We start from the raw sequence: 19,915 nt of genomic DNA, 5'->3' as shown, positions 1-19,915 counted from the left end.
ATTGATTATAACACTAACTCAATGAGGCTGCACCCGGGCCTCTCCCCATTCACCCCACTACCCGAGATCCGCACATACGTTTGCTAGCAATATGAGTTTCCTCGTGTCTCCCGGTTCAAGCTCCAAGAGATGCTCCGCTGCAACCACGTCCATCTCAGATTAAGCTGTAACCACTCTCCATTATATTTAAATATCTTAGCCCATCCCATCCCATCCTCCTGCGTGGCTGCAAGCAGATAACAAACCTATGACTCTGATCTCATTAGGATTCACATCTGTCCCTCTGCATCTCCTCAAACAACTCAGTAGCTCTCTCATGATTTCCTAAATGAGACAATGTCTCGTTCCTCTATTGCTCCACACACCTGCAACACGTGCCCCACATTTCGTGTACATAATAGCAATCAGTGCATTGCATAGAAAACTATCGTAGAGTAACATCAATGATGAATCGGCGAATTTCTGATGTTAGTGACGAATGCAGGAAAATGGCAGATCACGACACAATGAATTTACGTGGTTCGATTTACTGAGGTAAATCTACGTCCACGGGAAGAAAAGAGGGCAGAGTTGTATTGCTTGATCTGTTTTCTACAGCTTACAATACAGACTTGCTATTTTGTATTTTATCTCTAGAGATCGAGAGAATGTAACCCTATCTATCTGATCTAGGTTCTATTTATACAAAGGACCAAGATCGTGGCATGCAGCTATTTACTAGGTAGTGGATGTCGTGGAGATCGTGGCGATCTTGCATGGGTCCACTATCCTGCATGAGTTAATGACTGCTTGACACCACTAAATAGATCGTGGGTGTAGTGGAGGTCGTGGAGGTTCTGCATGAGTCCACTATCTCCCAGTTCGGTCGAATACTGAGACCGAACTGCTGAATTATTGCCGAGCAGCTTTTGCCGATCTGAGAGTAGAGCTTGATGCCGACCTGAGAGCAGAGTTTGATTGGTTGGCTTTTACCGAGCTGTAGACTGGGGCCGAACTCTTTGGTTGTGCCGAACTGAACTCTTTAGTCATGCCGAACTGATACTCTTTCTTGGGCTTTACTGCTGTTGGGCTTGTTTTTTTGGGCTTGTTTAGTACGTACTCCATCACTACCCCCCCCGGAAAGCGAAGTGAATTAGTTCGGCATTCTGAATAAAGGTACGGGGTAAGTTGATGTTTGTCCTCGGTCTTATGAAGTGAACTCTTCTTTGACCGGACTCGTCTTTGGTCTGATGAAATAAACATCTTTGACTGGACTCGTCTTTGGTCTGATGAAATAAACATCTTTGACCGGACTAAGCTTGTGTCCTAATTTGGCGAGTTTTATCGCTCGGATCGGACTTTCCGTTGTCCTAATTTGGGGATCGGACTTTCCCTTGTCCTAATTCGGCGAGTTTTATCGCGTGGATCGGACTTTCCCTTGTCCTAATTCAGGCAAGTTTTATCGCGAGAATCGGACTTTCGTTGCAGTTCGTTTCAGACGAAGTGCTTGATTTTTAAGCCGAATTGTGGTCTTGTATCCTCTTTAGAAGCTTTGACTTCACAATCGTTGGCTTATTGCAGTTCGTTTCAGACGAAGTGCTTGTTTAAGCTGAATTGTGGTCTTGTATCCTCTTTAGAAGCTTGGACTTCACAATCGTTGGCTTGTTGCAGCTCGTTTCAGACGAACTGCTTGTTTAAGCTGAATTGTGGTCTTGTATCTTCTATAGAAGCTTTGACTCACAATCGTTGGCTTGTTGCAGCTCGTTTCAGACGAACTGCTTGTTTAAGCTGAATTGTGGTCTTGTATCTTCTGTAGAAGCTTTGACTCACAATTGTTTAGCTTGTATATGTTCTAAGAAGGGGATCAGCCTTCGAAGAACAAGATACCTCAGTAACATTTGTAAGAGACGACACGCACAGAGACAGACAAAACGCATATAGACAAAACGCACAGAGACAAATAAAGACCAAGTAAACCAAATAAAGCACATTGACTGAACAAGACTCAAGACTGACTGACCGGACTGTCTCTTACAAATGGAACTTTTTGAGGTTGGAAATGTGCCATGTTCGGGGTACCTGTTCTCCTGACATGTGAGCCAATTTGTAAGACCCTTTGCCGAGGACTTCTGACACCCGATACGGACCTTCCCATGTGGGTTCGAGCTTGCCTAGCTTTTCTGCTCGGCTTACTTCGTTGTTTCTCAAGACGAGATCTCCCACTTGAAATTGTAGCTTCTTCACCCTTTGGTTGTAATACCGGGTTACTTGCTCCTTGTACTTGGCTGCTTTTATGCATGCCAATTCTCTTCTTTCTTCGGCAAGATCTAGCTCGGCTCTCAGTCCGTCGTCATTCATTTCTGAGGAGAAATTTAGAGTTCGGGGACTGGGTACGCCGATCTCCACCGGAATCACGGCTTCAGTGCCGTACACAAGACTGTACGGAGTTTCACCGTTGGAGGTTGTGGGTGTAGTTCGGTAGGACCATAGGACTTGAGGGAGATTTTCTACCCATTGTCCTTTGGCTTGTTCTAACCGAGCTTTTAACCCTTTCACCAGGATACGATTTGTTACCTCCGTTTGTCCGTTTGCTTGTGGATGAGAGACCGAAGTGAACCGCTGTTGAATATTCAGCTCTTGGCACCAATTCTTGAACGTCTTGTCGGTGAACTGAGTCCCGTTATCCGAGATGAGGATGTGGGGTATGCCAAATCGGCACACTATGTTCTTCCAGACGAAATCCAATGCCTTCGAGCTCGTTATCGTAGCTAATGGTTCAGCTTCCACCCACTTCGTAAAGTAGTCCACGGCAACGATTAGGAATTTCATTTGCCGAGGAGCTTGAGGAAGTGGTCCCACTATGTCTATGCCCCATTGCATGAAAGGCCAAGGGCTTTGCATAGTGAATAGATCGGTCTGCGGCATCCTTGGGATATTTGCATGGATTTGGCACTTCGGGCATGTCTTGACGAGCTGTACTGCTTCTTGTACCAAGGTTGGCCAATAATATCCCCATCTTAGAACTTTTTTAGCTAAAGCTCTAGCTCCGATGTGGCTGCCGCACGATCCTTCATGAACTTCTCTGAGGATGTAGTCCGTCTCTTCTGGTCCTACGCACCGCAATAACGGCTGGAGGTAAGACTTTCTAAAGAGGACTCCTTCATGAAGTTCGTACCGAAGTGCTCGGCATGTGATCTTCCGAGCTTCTCTCTTATCCTCGGGCAATTGTCCTTGATCCAGATACTGCAAGATCGGCGTCATCCAGTCCGGCGAGTTGGATACTGAATGTACCTCGGCTTCATCAATGCTTCGATGCATTAATTCTTCCGCCTTTGAGCTCGGATCTGAGGCCAACTTACTTAAGGTATCTGCTCGGCTATTTTCCGCTCTGGGAACACGGATTATCCGAAAATAGGAGAAACTTCGGCTGAAGTTTTGCGCTTTGTCCAAATACTTCTTCATTCTCTCGTCACGGGCTTCACTTGTACCCAACATGTGATTTACTATGACTTGTGAATCACAATGGACTTTGAGAGATTTGACGAGCAGACTTTGCGCTAACTGGAGTCCGACCAGGAGGGCTTCGTACTCGGCTTCATTATTAGTAGTGGGGAATAGGAACCGAAGTGAGTAGGTTACCTCGTGTCCGTCGGGAGCGACGAGTAAAATACCAGCTCCACTTCCCATCTTGTTTGAAGCTCCATCTACGAATCCGCTCCAGCAGTCTGACGGCTCTACTTCGGATTCCAAGGGCTGTGCTAGTTCGGCATTGGCAGAATTTTTCTGTTCGGCAATGACAGGGATTGCTTGATCGAACTTGGCCTCTGCAAGAAAATCTGCCAAGGCTTGTCCCTTGATGGCTTTTCGAGGTAGGTACTCGATTGAGTGTTCTCCCAGCTCTATGGCCCATTTGGCGATTCTGCCTGATGCTTCTGGCTTGGTCAAAACTTGCCGAAGAGGCAGATCGGTTAAGACGCATACCTTGTGAGCATAGAAGTATGGCCGCAGTCTCCTTGCTGCATTTACTAACGCCAGAGCAATTTTTTCCAGAGGTTGATACCTTGTTTCTGGACCTCTTAATGCTCGGCTTGTAAAGTAGATGGGAAACTGCTTTAGGCCTTCTTCTCGTACAAGCACCGCGCTGATGGTTTGATCTGATGCCGCTAAGTATAAGAATATTACTTCGGCTTCTGTTGGAGCAGAGAGAATAGGAAGCTCGGCTAGATAACTTTTGAGCTCGTCAAAGGCCTTTTTCTGCTCGGCTCCCCACTCGAACTTTGGTGCCTTTTTCAACACCTTGAAGAACGGCAGTTGCTTTTCGGCTGCTTGGGAAAGGAATCGATTCAGTGCGGCTAGACATCCGGTTAGCCTTTGCACGTCATGTATGGACTTCGGCATTGCCATGTTCTGAACGACTTGAACTTTTGAGGGGTTTGCCTTGAGTCCGTCCTTTGAAACCCAACAACCCAGAAACTTTCCCGAATCTACCAAAAAGGTACACTTTTGGGGATTAAGTTTGAGGTTGGCTTTCTTGAGTACGTTGAGAGTGGATTTGAGGTTGTGCTCGTACTCCGAAGTGCTTTTGCTTTTGACGACTATATCGTCAACATACACTTCGACCTCCTTTCCAATCAGGTGCCGAAAAAGCTTGTCTACCATCCTTTGATAAGTGGCTCCGGCATTCTTTAAACCGAATGGCATCTTTTTATAAGCGAAAATGCCGAAATCGGTAATGAAAGCTGTTTTCGGAGCGTCACTCTCATCCATCAACACTTGGTGATATCCTTTGTATAAATCAAGAAAACAGAAAATTTCGAAGCCTATCAAAGCTTCTACTTTTTTATCTATGTTCGGAAGGGGATAGCAATCTTTGGGACAGTGCTTATTTAGATCGGTGAAATCTATGCACATCCGCCATCCTCCTTCCTTTTTCTTGATCATGACAGGATTGGCCACCCACGAAGGATACTTCACTTCGAATAACACATCCGCCTTCAATAATTGACGGACTTCGTCATGGATGACTTGACTTCGTTCTGCCGCAAAGAGTCTTTGCTTCTGTTTTATCGGCCGGACCGAAGGATCAATATTTAACCGATGAGTGATTACCTCGGGGGGCACTCCGGTCATGTCCAACGGAGACCATGCAAAGACGTCTTTATACTCCTTGAGGAGCTGGATGGTTTTTTCCCGAAGTAGAGGCGTTCCCGCGAAGCCGATCTTAACCGTTCTGGATGGATCGTCTTCGTACAGCTGAACTGTCATCGAGTTCGGCTCCGGTATGACTTCGGTCATCGCCTCTGACTCCGGCCGCTGTGATTGCTATGCTTGGTGGTGCCGATCTGACTGCTCGGCACTTCTAAGCGCAATTTGCAGACATTCCTTTGCTCTCTTTTGGTCACCTCGGATGACCGCTATCCCACCTTTAGTGGGGATCTTGATGGTGAGGTGATAAGTAGAGCAAACGGCCCGAACTGTGTTGAGCCAGTCTCTCCCCAGGATGATGTTGTACGGGGACCGAGCTTTCACCACAAAGAACTCGATCATCGTATTGGAGCTTGTAGGCGCTTTTCCCACCGTGATTGGAAGGCTGATAATACCTTCCGGGCGGGTGTCCTCCTGGGCGAAACTTTTCAGAGGAAGCGGAGCCGGACTGAGCCGAGCTGGATCCACTTCCATTTTATCGAAACATTCTTTAAAAAGAATGCTGACTGACGCTCCTGTATCCACAAATACTCTGTGGATCAGTTTATTTGCCACTCCGGCTTGAATGACAATAGCGTCTTGGTGAGGAGAGATGGCTGGGACGGGATCGGCATCTGAAAATGTAATCACTTCGTCTTTCTTCAGCCTTTTATGTGTCGGTTCCTCTTGATTGGAACCTCTGCGTTCTGCTTTTAGGGACGACTTAGTCTTCCCGGCAGGGAGAGCATCAATAGTCTGGATTACTCCATCATATTGCGGCTCGTCGTCGTCTTCGGGATCCTCATGCCTTTTCGGATCCTGAGGATTGCAGTTCGCACCTCTCTGCCTTTTGTTCTTTTTCGGCTGCTTGCTTTGGTATTTTTTTAACGTTCCTGTTTTCACAAGAACATCAATACCTGCAGCCAAATCTCGGCACTCCTCGGTATCGTGTCCGTGGGCTTGATGGAAGGAGCAATATTGATCCTGAGGTCGCCGCACGGCTGATTTCGTCATCCGTTTTGGTCTTTCGAACATATCGGAATGTAGTTCGAAAATTTCCGCTCTTGACTTGTTCAGCGGTACGAACTGAGCAGGCGGCTTCTCGGGGTTGAGACGGGGTCCCAATCTGTCTCGCACCGGAGCCCTTTGAATTCTTTCAAATGGAGTCCGGCGAGGATGCCCCTGATCGCTATGATCGGGCTTCCTTCTGTCTCCTCGGGACGATGAGCTGTCTAACGACCGTTTGCGACGGTCTGCCTCATCGGCCCGGGAGTACTGGTCCACAATGTCCCACATTTCCTGAGCTGTCTGCGGACCGCACTCAACGAGCTTCCTGTAGAGAGCTCCAGGCAGGATTCCATTTTGGAATGCCGAGATGACAAGCAGATCGTTGAGATCGTCTACTTGCAGGCATTCCTTGTGGAATCTTGTCATAAAGTCGCTGATTTTTTCGTCGCGACCTTGACGAATAGAAAGCAGCTGAGCCGAAGTGATCCGGGCTTCCGCTTTCTGAAAGAACCTCCTGTGGAAAGCATCCATTAGATCTCGGTAGGATCTAATGCTGCCTTGAGGAAGGCTGTCGAACCACCTTCTGGCGTTCCCGATGAGCAGCTCGGGGAACAGCTTGCACATGTGGACCTCGTTGAGACCCTGGTTCGCCATGTTATATTGATAGCGTCCCAAGAAATCATGAGGATCCACGAGTCCGTCATAGGTTATCGACGGAGTTCGGTAGTTCCGCGGCAAAGGAGTTCGGGTGATATCGTCCGAGAACGGAGTCTTTAATGCTCCGTACATGGCGAACCCGACATCTCTTCGGTACGGAGGAGATGGAGTTCTCCTGTGGTTCCGGTACCGAGGAGGAACAGGAACATGTCGGGGTTGAGGATTCTTTCTCCTGGAAGACACGTCACTACTGCGGGTAGTGACTTTCATGCCTAGATGAGGAGGGAGAATCCGTCGTTGTCTTCTCCGGCTGTTGGCTCTTCTGCAGGAAGGTTAAGAACTCCTCCTGCTTCTCGGCCAAGAACAGCTTGACAGCTTCATTTAAATCGGGCTGCTGGGAAGACTCGGTGCGATGACTCCTGGAGTGGCTTGTTCCTTCTTCGTGAGAACCGGAGGTAGATGTCTCCCGAGGCCGTTTTTCAGACCTGCGAGCTGGACTAGCTTCCTCACGGTTATCACGAACGGTATTATGGGTGTTATGTGATCTGGTATGCATTTTTTTGGGGTGGAAAAAGGGTCAAAAATTCGCTTTATCACAAATTTGGTTCTCTGTTTCCCACAGACGGCGCCAGTGATGAATCGGCGAATTTCTGATGTTAGTGACGAATGCAGGAAAATGGCAGATCACGACACAATGAATTTACGTGGTTCGATTTACTGAGGTAAATCTACGTCCACGGGAAGAAAAGAGGGCAGAGTTGTATTGCTTGATCTGTTTTCTACAGCTTACAATACAGACTTGCTATTTTGTATTTTATCTCTAGAGATCGAGAGAATGTAACCCTATCTATCTGATCTAGGTTCTATTTATACAAATGACCAAGATCGTGGCATGCAGCTATTTACTAGGTAGTGGATGTCGTGGAGATCGTGGCGATCTTGCATGGGTCCACTATCCTGCATGAGTTAATGACTGCTTGACACCACTAAATAGATCGTGGGTGTAGTGGAGGTCGTGGAGGTTCTGCATGAGTCCACTATCTCCCAGTTCGGTCGAATACTGAGACCGAACTGCTGAATTATTGCCGAGCAGCTTTTGCCGATCTGAGAGTAGAGCTTGATGCCGACCTGAGAGCAGAGTTTGATTGGTTGGCTTTTACCGAGCTGTAGACTGGGGCCGAACTCTTTGGTTGTGCCGAACTGAACTCTTTAGTCATGCCGAACTGATACTCTTTCTTGGGCTTTACTGCTGTTGGGCTTGTTTTTTTGGGCTTGTTTAGTACGTACTCCATCAATCAACATTTTTGTTGAAAATTCCATATTATTTTAGTAATGTGACAATCACAATGTCAAAAACACAGGGACCTGCCTGTTACTGAAAAATACCCGAAAATCTACTGCTAGCCAGTCGTCAACTATTTGGCTGCAAAATTTTAACATACATCCCAAAAAGTAGGGCACTTATATAGTCATTATAATAACGGACCACCTAAGCCAACAAAACTGTTATTCTTTCCAAGATTACAAGATACAGAGGGAATCTCCGGTGGAAATGCCAAAAGACAAGGCGAAGACTGCCCCGTGCTAGGAGACACAACACTAAGCATTGGCGACCAATGGTTCATGGAAGTCGGTGTGAGATATCATGTCTTCATTTCTTGATGTTGTTAGTTCACTGGCTTTGCCCACGTCTGTTTCATCCTTGGTTGGCTCTTGCCTGGCGGATGAACCATACATCTTTCTCGACGTCCAGCCTTCTGTTCTAATCTTAGTTCGTTGAATTTTTCTTCAAAGCTGGCCTCGTCCTCAGGTGCAAAGAAGACAACCTGCTTCCCTCCAAGGTCTTGATACATCTTCTCAACCTTAACTTTCCAGAAAAGACCCATTTCTGTGTCCATCTTGTGGTGAGGTGTCTTGAGCAAGTACTCATCGATTCCCCCTGCCTTGTCTATGCAGCGCAGAGCATATGTAGCTAAAGAGCCGCTTCTCCTGCACATTGGGTTTCCAGCACCTCTTTGTCCTAGAACAATTGCAAATCATGAAATTCAAGAATGGGAATTTATGAAGTTGAGAATTGTAGAAGAATGGAAGATAGAGCCAAAAAATCAAGTGTTTCAACAAATCAAAACACCTGCTCCTACTATTTATATTTTCAACTACAAGTCTACAACATGCTTCTTCTACCAGCAAGTACTTCTCATAAACATTCATATTTTTCCAATATTTACGGCTGAGATTGACGTCTACAATTAAGCTTAATGGCAACAACCTAAAAAACCTCCATAGCACAAACCAATAAAGTGCAACCAAGAACATAAGAATCACCATTATCAATGAATGATCAAGCAAAGAAAAGTTACCAAGCATCACACATTTTCTCAACAATACCTAGCTAAAATTTCCATCAACTTACTACTAAAAGTTACCAAGCATCATACATTTTCTCAACAATACCTAGCTAAAATTTCCATCAACTTACTACTACTTTCATGGAACTATCAGACTCATAAATACAAAGAAATGCAGTTTCTGCAGTTCTTCACCAACAACTATTAGTACTACCGCTACATCACCACCATCCCAGTCTCGAATCGAACTAAATAATGTTTGGAAAGAACCTACCTAAGGGATCCACAATTAGCCAAATTTCTTACTACTAAAGCTCTCCAGTTTATGTATTCTTCTAGTAGCCTTATACAAGATTAAACACTAAACTAAAGTAAACTACGCAAATATAGCAGCTATACTCATAGTCATATGATCACAGCTTAAATAAAAAAAACACACAATCCGCTCCAATTAAAAATTATGCTTGCCTTCAATAAGTTTGTATGAAACAATTCAAACCTAAAAAGCGCAAAAAATAATCGGATATGCATATAAAGCTACCAATACAAAAGCAAATAAATTAAACATACAGACTTGATTGCCGAATTAAAAATATGTGAAGTGGAGGAGTAATATGGTTATATGGATATAAAAATATGATTCAATTAATTTAGTACTAGTAATTTATGAATGATTAAAAATGTAAAAACATTTGTAAATGAAGATTAGTAGTACTATAAAAAAATGAAAAAAAGGGAATATCTCGAGAGTTTTTACTAGTATTTATTAAATCTTGTCACCGAAAAAGTTGTACTCCAATAAATATTTTCACAATATCTGACATTTCTCAAGAGAGTTTTTACTAATATTCCTATCCACTAATCCTTAACCATAAGCACACCACCAATTGTTATATCAAACATTTACACATATATAGCAAACGAACACTTGTACACTTCTTTTGGATTAAGCAACATCCCATTTTGTCTTTTCATTAGACATACACTAAAACATACCGATATCTCCACTTTTAAGCAATATGATGAAAAGTTGATGAAACAAGTTTTTTCACCAAAAGCATGTTCCAACAGACCTAGGCTTTAGACAAACACGACAATTTCGCCTCAAAACGGGCATTAGTCAAGCACAGAGAGAGAGGGGGTTTATAAAGCAGTCTTACTGTGAACTCTCACCCAGTTGGAAAAGAAGGTTTTCTCTACATAGACCAAAACTGAGGATATTTTTGCGGTTTCAAATAGACACAGCAAAAATAATGATACTGTTATATCATGATCGTTATACTTGCTACAGAACTACATATAGATCAAACACGTGTTTTTACACGCAAGGTGAGGAATTTCTAAGCTGGGTCCTTAAAGAAAGGATGCTCCAGCGCCTCCCGAGCAGTGAGACGTTCAGATGGTTCAAACTTCAGCAAGCCGTGCAACAAGTTCACGAGAGAGGATCTGGAGGAATCAGCATGCCTTGAGACGAGATTCTGCAAATAATAGCTAAACATGTTATAGGCAGAGAAGCAAAAGCAGATGGTATCAACCGCGATATGGTGGTGTTAGAAAAACAAGGACCACAAACACATAACAAAGAAATAACAAGAGAAAATAATGGATGCATCTAGCATGAAGTAAGGTATAGTTTTTAAATCAACATCTGGGAGAAGATTGCAACCTTCAATAGGTCTAGCTTCCTCACGGCACGGATGCTATCCCTGGAAACTGCTCCCTCAGGCCAGTTCAGTCTGGATCCTCTGAAATATTTTTCAGCACCTTTGCTGCAAAACCCACAAGGAACCCAAACCATCTCAATTTCCCCTCTTGTGTTTTGTTACCATGAAGGTGACTCTATTTTTTGGCCGACTCATGCATAGTCTCAACTAATTTCTATCTTAAAGACCGAATATATTATGAGAGAAGTATGCTTCAATGCATGCAAAGCCAAAAAAGTACTGAGAGGCCGAGCTAATAAGGAAAATTGGAAACCCAAAATATTGCTTACAAAAAGAACCAAGAGATAAAGAACCAAGGAAAAGGAAAGATGAAGAGAAAACGACAAAGATATATGCATAACACTAAATAATCACCCTAACAAGACTTACGTCGCTTTTTGAATCATATGCTCTGGCAGTGGTCCCAAAACCCTCTCCATCATAGCTAAATGTTCCAGGTTCTCGTGTGTTTGGAAAAGTGCTTCACCCTAGAACGACGGATCTCAACATATCAGATAAATAAAATTTACTATGGTACAACGAGAATAGTGGATGAGGAGAAGCAGAACAAACTGTGCAAAGCTCCACAAGTATGCAACCAACACTCCAAATGTCACAAGGGTGGGTCCATCCTAAACCTGGCACAAACAGACAGAAATCAATACTGGTCCCCTTGGAACTTATTCGGGGAACATTGCCTTTCCATGTCTTTGTTCAAGAATAATAAAATACACAACCAAGTTCCTGACAATGATATGCAACGCCATTTAGTTGAACACAAATTAATAAACATATACGCAGAAAACAGTAAAAGTGTGTCAATACTCGGATGTATTTCCACTACAATAAGGAGTATTCCTTTATGAGGCTGGATAATCAACCTAATCGCACAGATTTCAATAGCCTTAACAAGGATTATTCCTTCTCCTACCAGAAATTTTAAAATTAGCAGGTCTTGACACAATCTGGATGTGAATGCCAGCAGATTGTTGGAGTAAAACCTCATAAGAATTAGACAGGAGCCATTGTGAATCTCACTCACAACAGTAACTTTTTACCTAAAATGATCTCAGGTGCCCTGTAATGCCTTGTTGAGACAATGGAGCTATGAAGCTGACTATCAAAAGCAGTACTACCAAAATCAATCAGCTTAATGGCACTTGACTTTGGTAAGCACCTGGAATTTGTTTCATCTGACGTTTTCTGGACCAACCAAAAAAGTTCAAGGATGAGATTTGAGTCTAATGACAATCATAAATGTTTTTTTAACTTTACAAGGCCCAAGTCCAAATACCTTGCAGACAGGAAGCTTAACAAACTCAGAAGAGACAAGAAGTATATTTTCTGGCTTCAGATCAGTGTGGATTAACCGTAAATCGTGCATATCTGTTGGGTATATTAAAATAACAAAAAGGCAACCCTGTTAGATGTGCAGATAGCCAAATATGTATAACAGGCTAATAGAGATCAGGGCAACTGCTTATGAAACTAAATGAATACAGAAATGAAAATTCTACAGACATGCTACAGATTCCAAAAGCTGGCGCCCAAACTCTCGAACAAGATCCACAGGAAAGGGGGAGTATTTATTTCTCTTTAGAAAATCAAATAAACTTGGTCCAAGCTTCTCAAAGACCTGATAAGACCATTAAAATCCACTGAAAGGTAGTTCTCTGTGAAGCTATGAGAATTGTAAATGAAACTCAGGAGAGCACAAAACAAAGACATTCACCGAATGTCATGCAAATTATCAAACAATTAGTTAACAAAACAAGATAGATCATTAACTGTATGTTCTCCCTTAGATCGGCACCATTGTTTATGAGTTGTGAGTAAGGATCATATATTCCATTCAATAGAGAGTTCAAAACAGACATTAATAGCATATCCTAACATGCAGCAATTATCAATTGAAAGAAAATCGAACCTCTGAATAATGGTACGAATCAAATGTAGAGATAGGTATTCACATAGAGCTGAAATAAAAGAGGTAGGCAAGGAATCACGTAGGAATACTTACTATGCATATATGATTGCGATAATCAAACCACCTATGCATCTTCACACAACTGCCACACCAAAAAAACCGAAAAATAAGATAAATATAAGTCCATCAGAAACTAGCTGGCTTCAGGATACTTACTGTGACTCTTTTTTGTCATACTTAGCAAGGCGCTGAAGTACGTCAATCTCGATCATTGCTGCATCACGGTACTTTCTTATGCTTCTAATAATTTTGATAGCCACATATTCTTGTGTATGACGGTCCCAACAATCCAATACTTGACCAAAGGTGCCTACAGCACTAGCAACTTGCTGATTTGAAACAATAACAATGATGAAAATATAAGGTTTTCTTATCAGGCACGTGACCCCTAACCTTCACCCATCTTGCCAAGTATCTTATCTGCAAATTCAAGCAGAAAGAATATTCAAACACTTCATGTGGAAATAATTGGACCTTATGACAATCCAAGAGCAAGCCCATCCAATTAAAAAGTTCACAATTAAATTGATTCCTTCAAATAGTTGAGTCTATGATATGAAGTATTCCACTGTATACACTAGTACAAAAAAAGGAGTGCCTTTAAGTACAGCCAAAGCCGCTAGAATAAAGTTCACACAGTTAAAACAAAACACTTCAACTCTCAGACTTAACCCAAAAACATAAGCAACCATATAAACAGAAATGCATACATACTCTTATACACATTCAAAACCCCAGCATACAAATAATCAAAAGCACACAATCACCAAAATCTAAATAAAAATAACCAAATTCTCACTGCATGCTCAGCTCCCAGCTAGGAATACTAACTAAAATTCAGACAACCAAGATTAAAAATAATTACATCTAGATGTGAGATTCTCGCCGAGGCTAAACACGTAATGCCCATTGGGATCATCATCCCTCTTCGGCGGCGACACATGTCTCCGCAGCACCGGCGGCGCCCTGGCTTCGTCATCCTCACAATCCCTTTGATCAGCCTGCCAAAAAAGCAAAAAACAGCAAATTTTAATCTTCTATGAAAACCTAACCCTAATTTCCCAAAATTCGGCAACTACCTCCGGCTGCCCAGACGGAGCTACGTCCCACGTCGAACGGCGCCGTTTGCGAGCTTGCCGCCCTTGATTCACTTCCACCATTACTTTGATTTCTCAGGCACCGAATTCCTCTGGCAATCGCATACACACAGCAATATAGACGCTTGTGTGTCAAATCCCAATCAAAATGAAATTGTTATGAGTGTGACAGAATATCTGCAACCGTAAGAGGCGAATCCGATAGCTTAGTGAATTTTTTTTCAGGGAAAAAGTTGAAGAACAGATTCTTGCAAGGATATGAGTGAAACGGATATGTATTTTTATTACGAAAAATGGACTCGAAATACGAAAACAAAACCAGACATTCCGTACAATTTACATAATTGCACATTGCCCATGGAAATTGTTTGAAAATTCGATTTTGCCCATACTAGTTTGTGGAATTTTGCATACAACCTTCTCATGCGGTATGATAGGTCTCATAGACTATGGAAAATATGGTCTTTAATGTGAGAATATGTGTTTGCAACATATTTGAGTCAAGTAATCAAAGTTGAAATATTGATAATTTCTTTAGGTATAATATTACATACAACTCTACCAATAAATTCATCTCTCAAATTGTTCGAGTTAATGAGCCCTTTTGTCTTTTGCACAATCATATATTTTTTTATCGTTCTTCCTGCTAGGCACCGCATTCTTCCTTGTAGCCGGAGACGTCCTGAAGAACCCGAGTCAGGGGATTCCGCGCAAGCACACAGTTGGTAAACCTGCTGCAGCAGCAGCAGCACAGAAGCACCTCCTAAAATATGCTCATTCATGAAATCGCTCTTAACCAAAAAATAGTGATATTACCTATTATTATTATTATAGCTGATGAATAACCACATTGTATTCCTTTTCTCTTTAATAAATAAATAAAATTTTCTTCATTTCCTTGTTTTAAAAATCTTCACTTGCTGTTTACTCTCATTTATATGCCTATTTTAAGTCTTGATCCTTTCTTCTCTCGGTTGTGTTACCTTTTCTGGATACCTTATTTTATACCTGTCATGGTCTCATGGATGAATTTTGACTGTAAATATTAATAGTAGTATTCTGTTTCATGTTTTCAAACTTTTCTGCATCAAAGCAGTCACAATTTTCACCCTAATCAATATTTTATAATCCAATAGCCTACATTGGATGACTTATTCTCATCTTCATTTCATCATAAATGCAAAATCAGAATTCACAGTTTGAAACCTCATTCCTCATATTCTATCCAGAAAATAAACTAATCCCATGAGAGTGAAAGACAGAGAGCTAGGATACATATTTATCCACAAAAAGGAAAAAGAAGAGGATTTTAACACCAAAAATCTATTAAAAAACAAAATATGAAAAACTATGATTACAATTTACATACATTGAATCTCCTCAACTCCTTTGAACATATCTGGAAGGATTAGCATATCTTGCTGAGAATGATCGGTAGAGGTTGTCGGGCTCAACGGTGGCAGAGCCCTCGTCGAAGTTCTACATATAGCTCTGAGGATCGTAGGTTTTCTGCGTTGCAAACGGAGACTCCGAGCTTTTCTTATTCTTCTTCCCTTTGATCCTTCGCCAAAGCATCAGCCATTTGTGATTACTCGACCAAGAGTATGAATACTCGTAGTCGTTTTGCCCCAGTTTCATGCTCTTGCTGCGTGAGCTTTTCCAGTTGCTCATGGAAGTAGATATGATCAGAGAAATGGTTGATGGAAGAGAAAGACAGACAATGTGTGTGCATGGTGTGTTTTTCTTATATATATAGCATATTTCATGAGAGAGAGAGAGAGAGGTTGAATATTTGGGTATTAAAAGAGAAGGTAGCAAGCTTTTGGTTACTAGTCATGATATGCCTTAATTGACCGGAAATAATAATAAAATAAACAAAATTGAATAGTCAATCAATCAGTTTGAAAATCCTAATACAGATTAACGTATAATTTGCGAGAAAGAAGATTGTTTATTCATGGGGAAAAACTTCTTATTTATCAAGAAACGTCTTCTCAATAATTATAAGTTTATAAATTGGAAAAGCAATGAATTTCGAGCCCCCAAAAATTAACTATAGAAAATGAAAAGAAAACGAAGTGGATAAGATGCAAGAAGAGCATCTGGTTCTGGCATGCACATCAAGCAATCCATTTTTTTTCTTTTGATTTAATTATTTGTAGCTCCAACAATGTATCATCATTTCTCTATTTAGGTTAGAGTTGCTATAATCATTTGTAGTTCGGCTGCCTGTCCAATTTTTACTAGTATATTGGCTTCCACATTAATTTAATACAAGTAGTAATTTAATTCAATATCATGACCCAATGGAATAAAGCTCATATACATTAGATTTGGATAACCATTATTGATCCTTACCCAAAACCTCTTGCAGGACCATTTTTTATCATCATTTATAAAACAAACACAACCTCTCACATTATACGGATGATCCCAAACACACAGTACAATCTCAAACGGCTACTTGAGAATTATACATAAAAACTGAGGTACTTGAGAATTCAGGAAACGATTTTAAGCAAGAAAGCGGGCAACAACGCAATATCATAATCCAAACAAAATCACATCACAATCTGGAAACGAGCTTTTTTCGTATCCAGAAATTCAACAGATCGAATTGGGGCAGCCCCTCTATATAAAATCTTTGCTCCTATTATATAATTACTACAATTAGCGAGCGCTTCAATTAAGGACATGGCCAAATTGGAAAATACCTATCTGACAATGAGTGGACATTCTTCTCTCCTCAACTCCATTTTGGTCCCCGGCCCCTTGTGGCCAAAGGACCCAAATACTCGATTAATAGCTGAATGTTGGGGGATTTTAGAAGAATTTCATGTTCACATGAAATCTTCCTCGAGTTCTTGAAGGGACTTGTTGGTAGACGCAATGTCCTTGTTAGACGTCATCTTCTCAGCTACCATCAAGTTTTTGTAGCTCCTTAATTCAGTCTGCCTCTCTTTCTCAAGTCTGTCTAACTCCTCCCGCCGCTTCTGCAAACATACATAAACACAACTAAGCCTCAAAAGAGCTCTTAATATGCTTAAGCATGTATTTGGTTGACGATAAAGCACAACTCATAGAGGCAATTAAAATACCTGCACATGAGTGTGATATGTGTGCAAGACTGTAAGGTGTAATTTTTAAAAAAAAGTGTGTATTTGGAGTCTGAATAAGTCATCATAGTGGCAATTAAAATATCTGCACAATCTAACAGAATAGGTATTTTAGAAAATCAAGAACTAACAAAATTTAGGAAACTTATGCATCAACAAAACTATGAGGTCCAAGCACCGCTATAGAAGTGTCTCAATCAAAACTCCAGTAGAACAACTCTGTGCTACACTAAATTTTACATTGGCAATACTCAATGCATTCAGTATAGAAAAATAGTTTCAAGGCATCTTAATGAACATCAATACATGACCACCATAAATATACCTTCATCAAGCCATATATAAGTAGTAGCCAGAGGCGCTCTTCTTAGGTGAGGACATAACTTGAGAGCAATAAAATTCATTGTATTTGTCCAGATAGTCCAAAGTAAGTAGTAACAATAAATGCTGAGTAAATTTTCTTTATGCCTTAGTAGCTCAAACTTGGGGACTATTCCTAGAAACTGAATGCCTAAAGGAATAGATGTCTTTAATATACAGTTGTAGTTTGAGAGACGAAAATAATAAACAGTTCACAATCAGAAAAACAACAAATAAAATTAGTCAACTTTGAGAGTTTTTATACTCAGAACCTTGCAGACGGCAAGGAAAACTGATTACCTCACAGATTTCGTAAGGAAAATTGAGTACCAAAAACAACAAAAACTTCAGGTGACATATCTCAAAGAGAGTTTTATTAGTCAGTGGAGACATTTCAATATGCATCTGATTCGTAATGGCTCACTCACATAAACATGAAAAAACTCAAAAGGCATAATAAGCTTATATGTCTAACCCTTGTACTTATACGAAGAGATAAAAATCACTTACTTTTTCACGGAGCTGCTGCTTCCTTTCTGCTCTTTCTGCTGCATTTACAGCCTCTAGTTCAGCTAATCACACAAAAAAGAGTTGTCAGCACTAATAAGCGAATCAGAAAACATTCTACTCACAGTCTACTCAGTCATGAGCTTCAAGCTCGGACATGCATGCAGCAGAAAAAATAGCAAACCACACACAGAAAAGAAAGACTCTGATTACAGAATTTTTGCATAATAATAAGTAATAACTAAATACAAACCTTTCAGATCAGGAGTTCTTTCCACTTTTGTCCTGTTTAACCGATTGACTATTTCATTTATTCGCTTTTCAACTCTGACAGTGCGAACCTAAGTAAAAGAAAACAGCACATTTATTTTGACCTTCGATGTCAGACTTCAAGCAGTAGTGAATAACCCACATAGTTTATCAGAAAAGTTACAAATAACAAACCTCACCATTTTTGAGTTATAAAAACCAACTTGCCCAACATCCATTGATGCAGTCTTTTTAAGATTTTGCCAGGGAGTGTAGACAACATCAACATTGTTAACTTTATTCCCTGCCATATTCATGATAGTAGACAATATAACCATTCAGCAAGTAAATCAAGCTTTTGTTCAGTAAAAAACACTTAGCAATTGAACATAAGTTCAACAGACAAGTTCACCAGCTAAAAGTTGATACGAGAAAAAGGAGATCTTGCCTTGAATAGAATTTGCTTTGACTAGTTGAGCACAATCTTCCAATACACCTTCAGACAGATCATCAATTGTTTGACCCTTGTGCAATCTCAGATAAACGTGAGCTGAAGACATTTTATCCACATGGAACCTGCAATAAATCATCCCTGTCATGTAAGCTGCAACGATTATAGAACAGAACAGAACAACAGGCCATATTCTAGAAGCATATTTGGCTGTTCTAGAGAGCTTGTTGGCAACCACCATGAATCCACAAGAATGCATTGAGAAAAGTGTATCAAGGTGTAATCATTACGATTCTTTTAGCATCCGCCATCCAGTTGGTTGAGCTAAAACTTCATGCATTTGAGAAACACTCTCAACAAGCAAGCAACTAGTGGCTAAAATATTAAATTGGGATTGCCAAAAGCAAAACCAGTTTTTCCATGCCTATCATCAGTCGAATTCCAATATAGACCTAAAGCTCTAAAACACATGAAAGAAGGTCATATCCCAAAAACGAATGACAGAAATAGCCCAAAACCCACAAAATTATGCCCCTCGACCTACAATCTGAAAATTGTAATTCCCTTCACCACACAAATTCCAATAATCTTCCTCTAAACAACTCATAACTATTACAGCTCTATCCGTTCTGATTCCATAGTCAACAACTTCTCAACTCAATTTCCACCGAAATTAAAAATGCAGTTCCATAAAAAAAGCCTCAAACAAGAGCATAGATAGCTTCATATAACCGAAAACACATATTCCTATATAATTTTTCAACAAACAAAACCATCCTATTACTAACAAAAGGCAGCAACATTCTCCCCAATTTCTTCCGCATAAACGCATCAAAAACCCCTTTCCCTCTCCCAAATGCAGCTCGCAAAGCTTTGCAACAATTAAGTTGTTAAAATATAAAAAAAATGAAAATAATTATACCAAATATCTTCAGGAAATCCGTATTTGATGAGCTCCTCGTTCTCATACTTGTCGAGGCCCATGAATATGGTGAAATCCCCCGCCTCCAGCCGCGCCTTGAAGTAGAAAACCATTTTTTCTCTCTCTCTCTCACTAGGGTTTCAATTCTCTCTTCTCTCTGCTGACTTTACGGTGAATTAGAAAATGAATTTTTGGAGGTGAAGAGTGAAGACTCTCATCCTCCCCTCCCTGTTTCTCAGCTTTTTATTAAATCAAGAAACTCGCTACTGCCCCGTATTTCTCAATAATTTCCATTATTTATTAACCGAATTCAATCCGATCCGTTTTGGGCCTTAATTGTTACAAAA

General features: G+C 41.0%; 2 protein-coding genes across 3 annotated transcripts; both read right to left on the bottom strand.

Annotated features, from left to right (window-relative positions):
- Positions 1–10,318: 10,318 nt before the first annotated feature.
- On the bottom strand, positions 10,319–14,249 carry LOC121752453 (serine/threonine-protein kinase AFC3-like). 2 transcript variants are annotated; one of them, XM_042147534.1, is made up of 12 exons: positions 13,946–14,249; positions 13,732–13,867; positions 13,260–13,286; positions 13,023–13,176; positions 12,900–12,948; positions 12,401–12,515; positions 12,174–12,265; positions 11,938–12,082; positions 11,453–11,517; positions 11,270–11,367; positions 10,843–10,945; positions 10,319–10,654 (listed from the first exon to the last, which is right to left on the bottom strand). In XM_042147534.1, the coding sequence occupies exons 1-12, from the start codon at positions 14,024–14,026 to the stop codon at positions 10,517–10,519; spliced, it is 1,203 nt and encodes a 400-aa protein (XP_042003468.1). In that variant the 5' UTR covers positions 14,027–14,249; the 3' UTR covers positions 10,319–10,516. The 2 variants fall into 2 exon arrangements, with proteins under 2 accessions (XP_042003468.1, XP_042003470.1); XM_042147536.1 differs by lacking the exon at positions 10,843–10,945.
- Positions 14,250–16,475: 2,226 nt separating this feature from the next.
- Positions 16,476–19,826, bottom strand: LOC121753172 (coiled-coil domain-containing protein 25-like). Its single transcript, XM_042148372.1, has 6 exons — positions 19,569–19,826; positions 18,644–18,771; positions 18,396–18,499; positions 18,200–18,287; positions 17,950–18,011; positions 16,476–16,956 (listed from the first exon to the last, which is right to left on the bottom strand). Exons 1-6 carry the CDS (start codon positions 19,679–19,681, stop codon positions 16,804–16,806), a joined length of 648 nt encoding a protein of 215 aa, XP_042004306.1. The 5' UTR covers positions 19,682–19,826; the 3' UTR covers positions 16,476–16,803.
- Positions 19,827–19,915: the final 89 nt, after the last annotated feature.

The sequence above is a fragment of the Salvia splendens genome, chromosome 10 (assembly GCF_004379255.2).
Source record: "Salvia splendens isolate huo1 chromosome 10, SspV2, whole genome shotgun sequence".
Classification (NCBI taxonomy): domain Eukaryota; kingdom Viridiplantae; phylum Streptophyta; class Magnoliopsida; order Lamiales; family Lamiaceae; genus Salvia; species Salvia splendens.
This window is presented reverse-complemented; position numbering and strand designations above follow the sequence as displayed.

What these genes read in the sequence shown, in the direction of transcription:
- LOC121752453 (XM_042147534.1), bottom strand. Translation starts at nt 14,026, where the DNA reads ATGGTGGAAGTGAATCAAGGGCGGCAAGCTCGCAAACGGCGCCGTTCG. An exon ending in TTAAGCTTCCTGTCTGCAAG is followed by an intron (nt 12,083 to 12,173) that starts GTATTTGGACTT and finishes TGGTTGGTCCAG; the next exon opens with AAAACGTCAGATGAAACAAA. An exon ending in GGCACCTGAGATCATTTTAG is followed by an intron (nt 11,518 to 11,937) that starts GTAAAAAGTTAC and finishes TGTTTGTGCCAG; the next exon opens with GTTTAGGATGGACCCACCCT.
- LOC121753172 (XM_042148372.1), bottom strand. Translation starts at nt 19,681, where the DNA reads ATGGTTTTCTACTTCAAGGCGCGGCTGGAGGCGGGGGATTTCACCATA. An exon ending in GTTTTTATAACTCAAAAATG is followed by an intron (nt 18,288 to 18,395) that starts GTGAGGTTTGTT and finishes TCTTTTACTTAG; the next exon opens with GTTCGCACTGTCAGAGTTGA. An exon ending in AAGAACTCCTGATCTGAAAG is followed by an intron (nt 18,012 to 18,199) that starts GTTTGTATTTAG and finishes TTGTGTGATTAG; the next exon opens with CTGAACTAGAGGCTGTAAAT.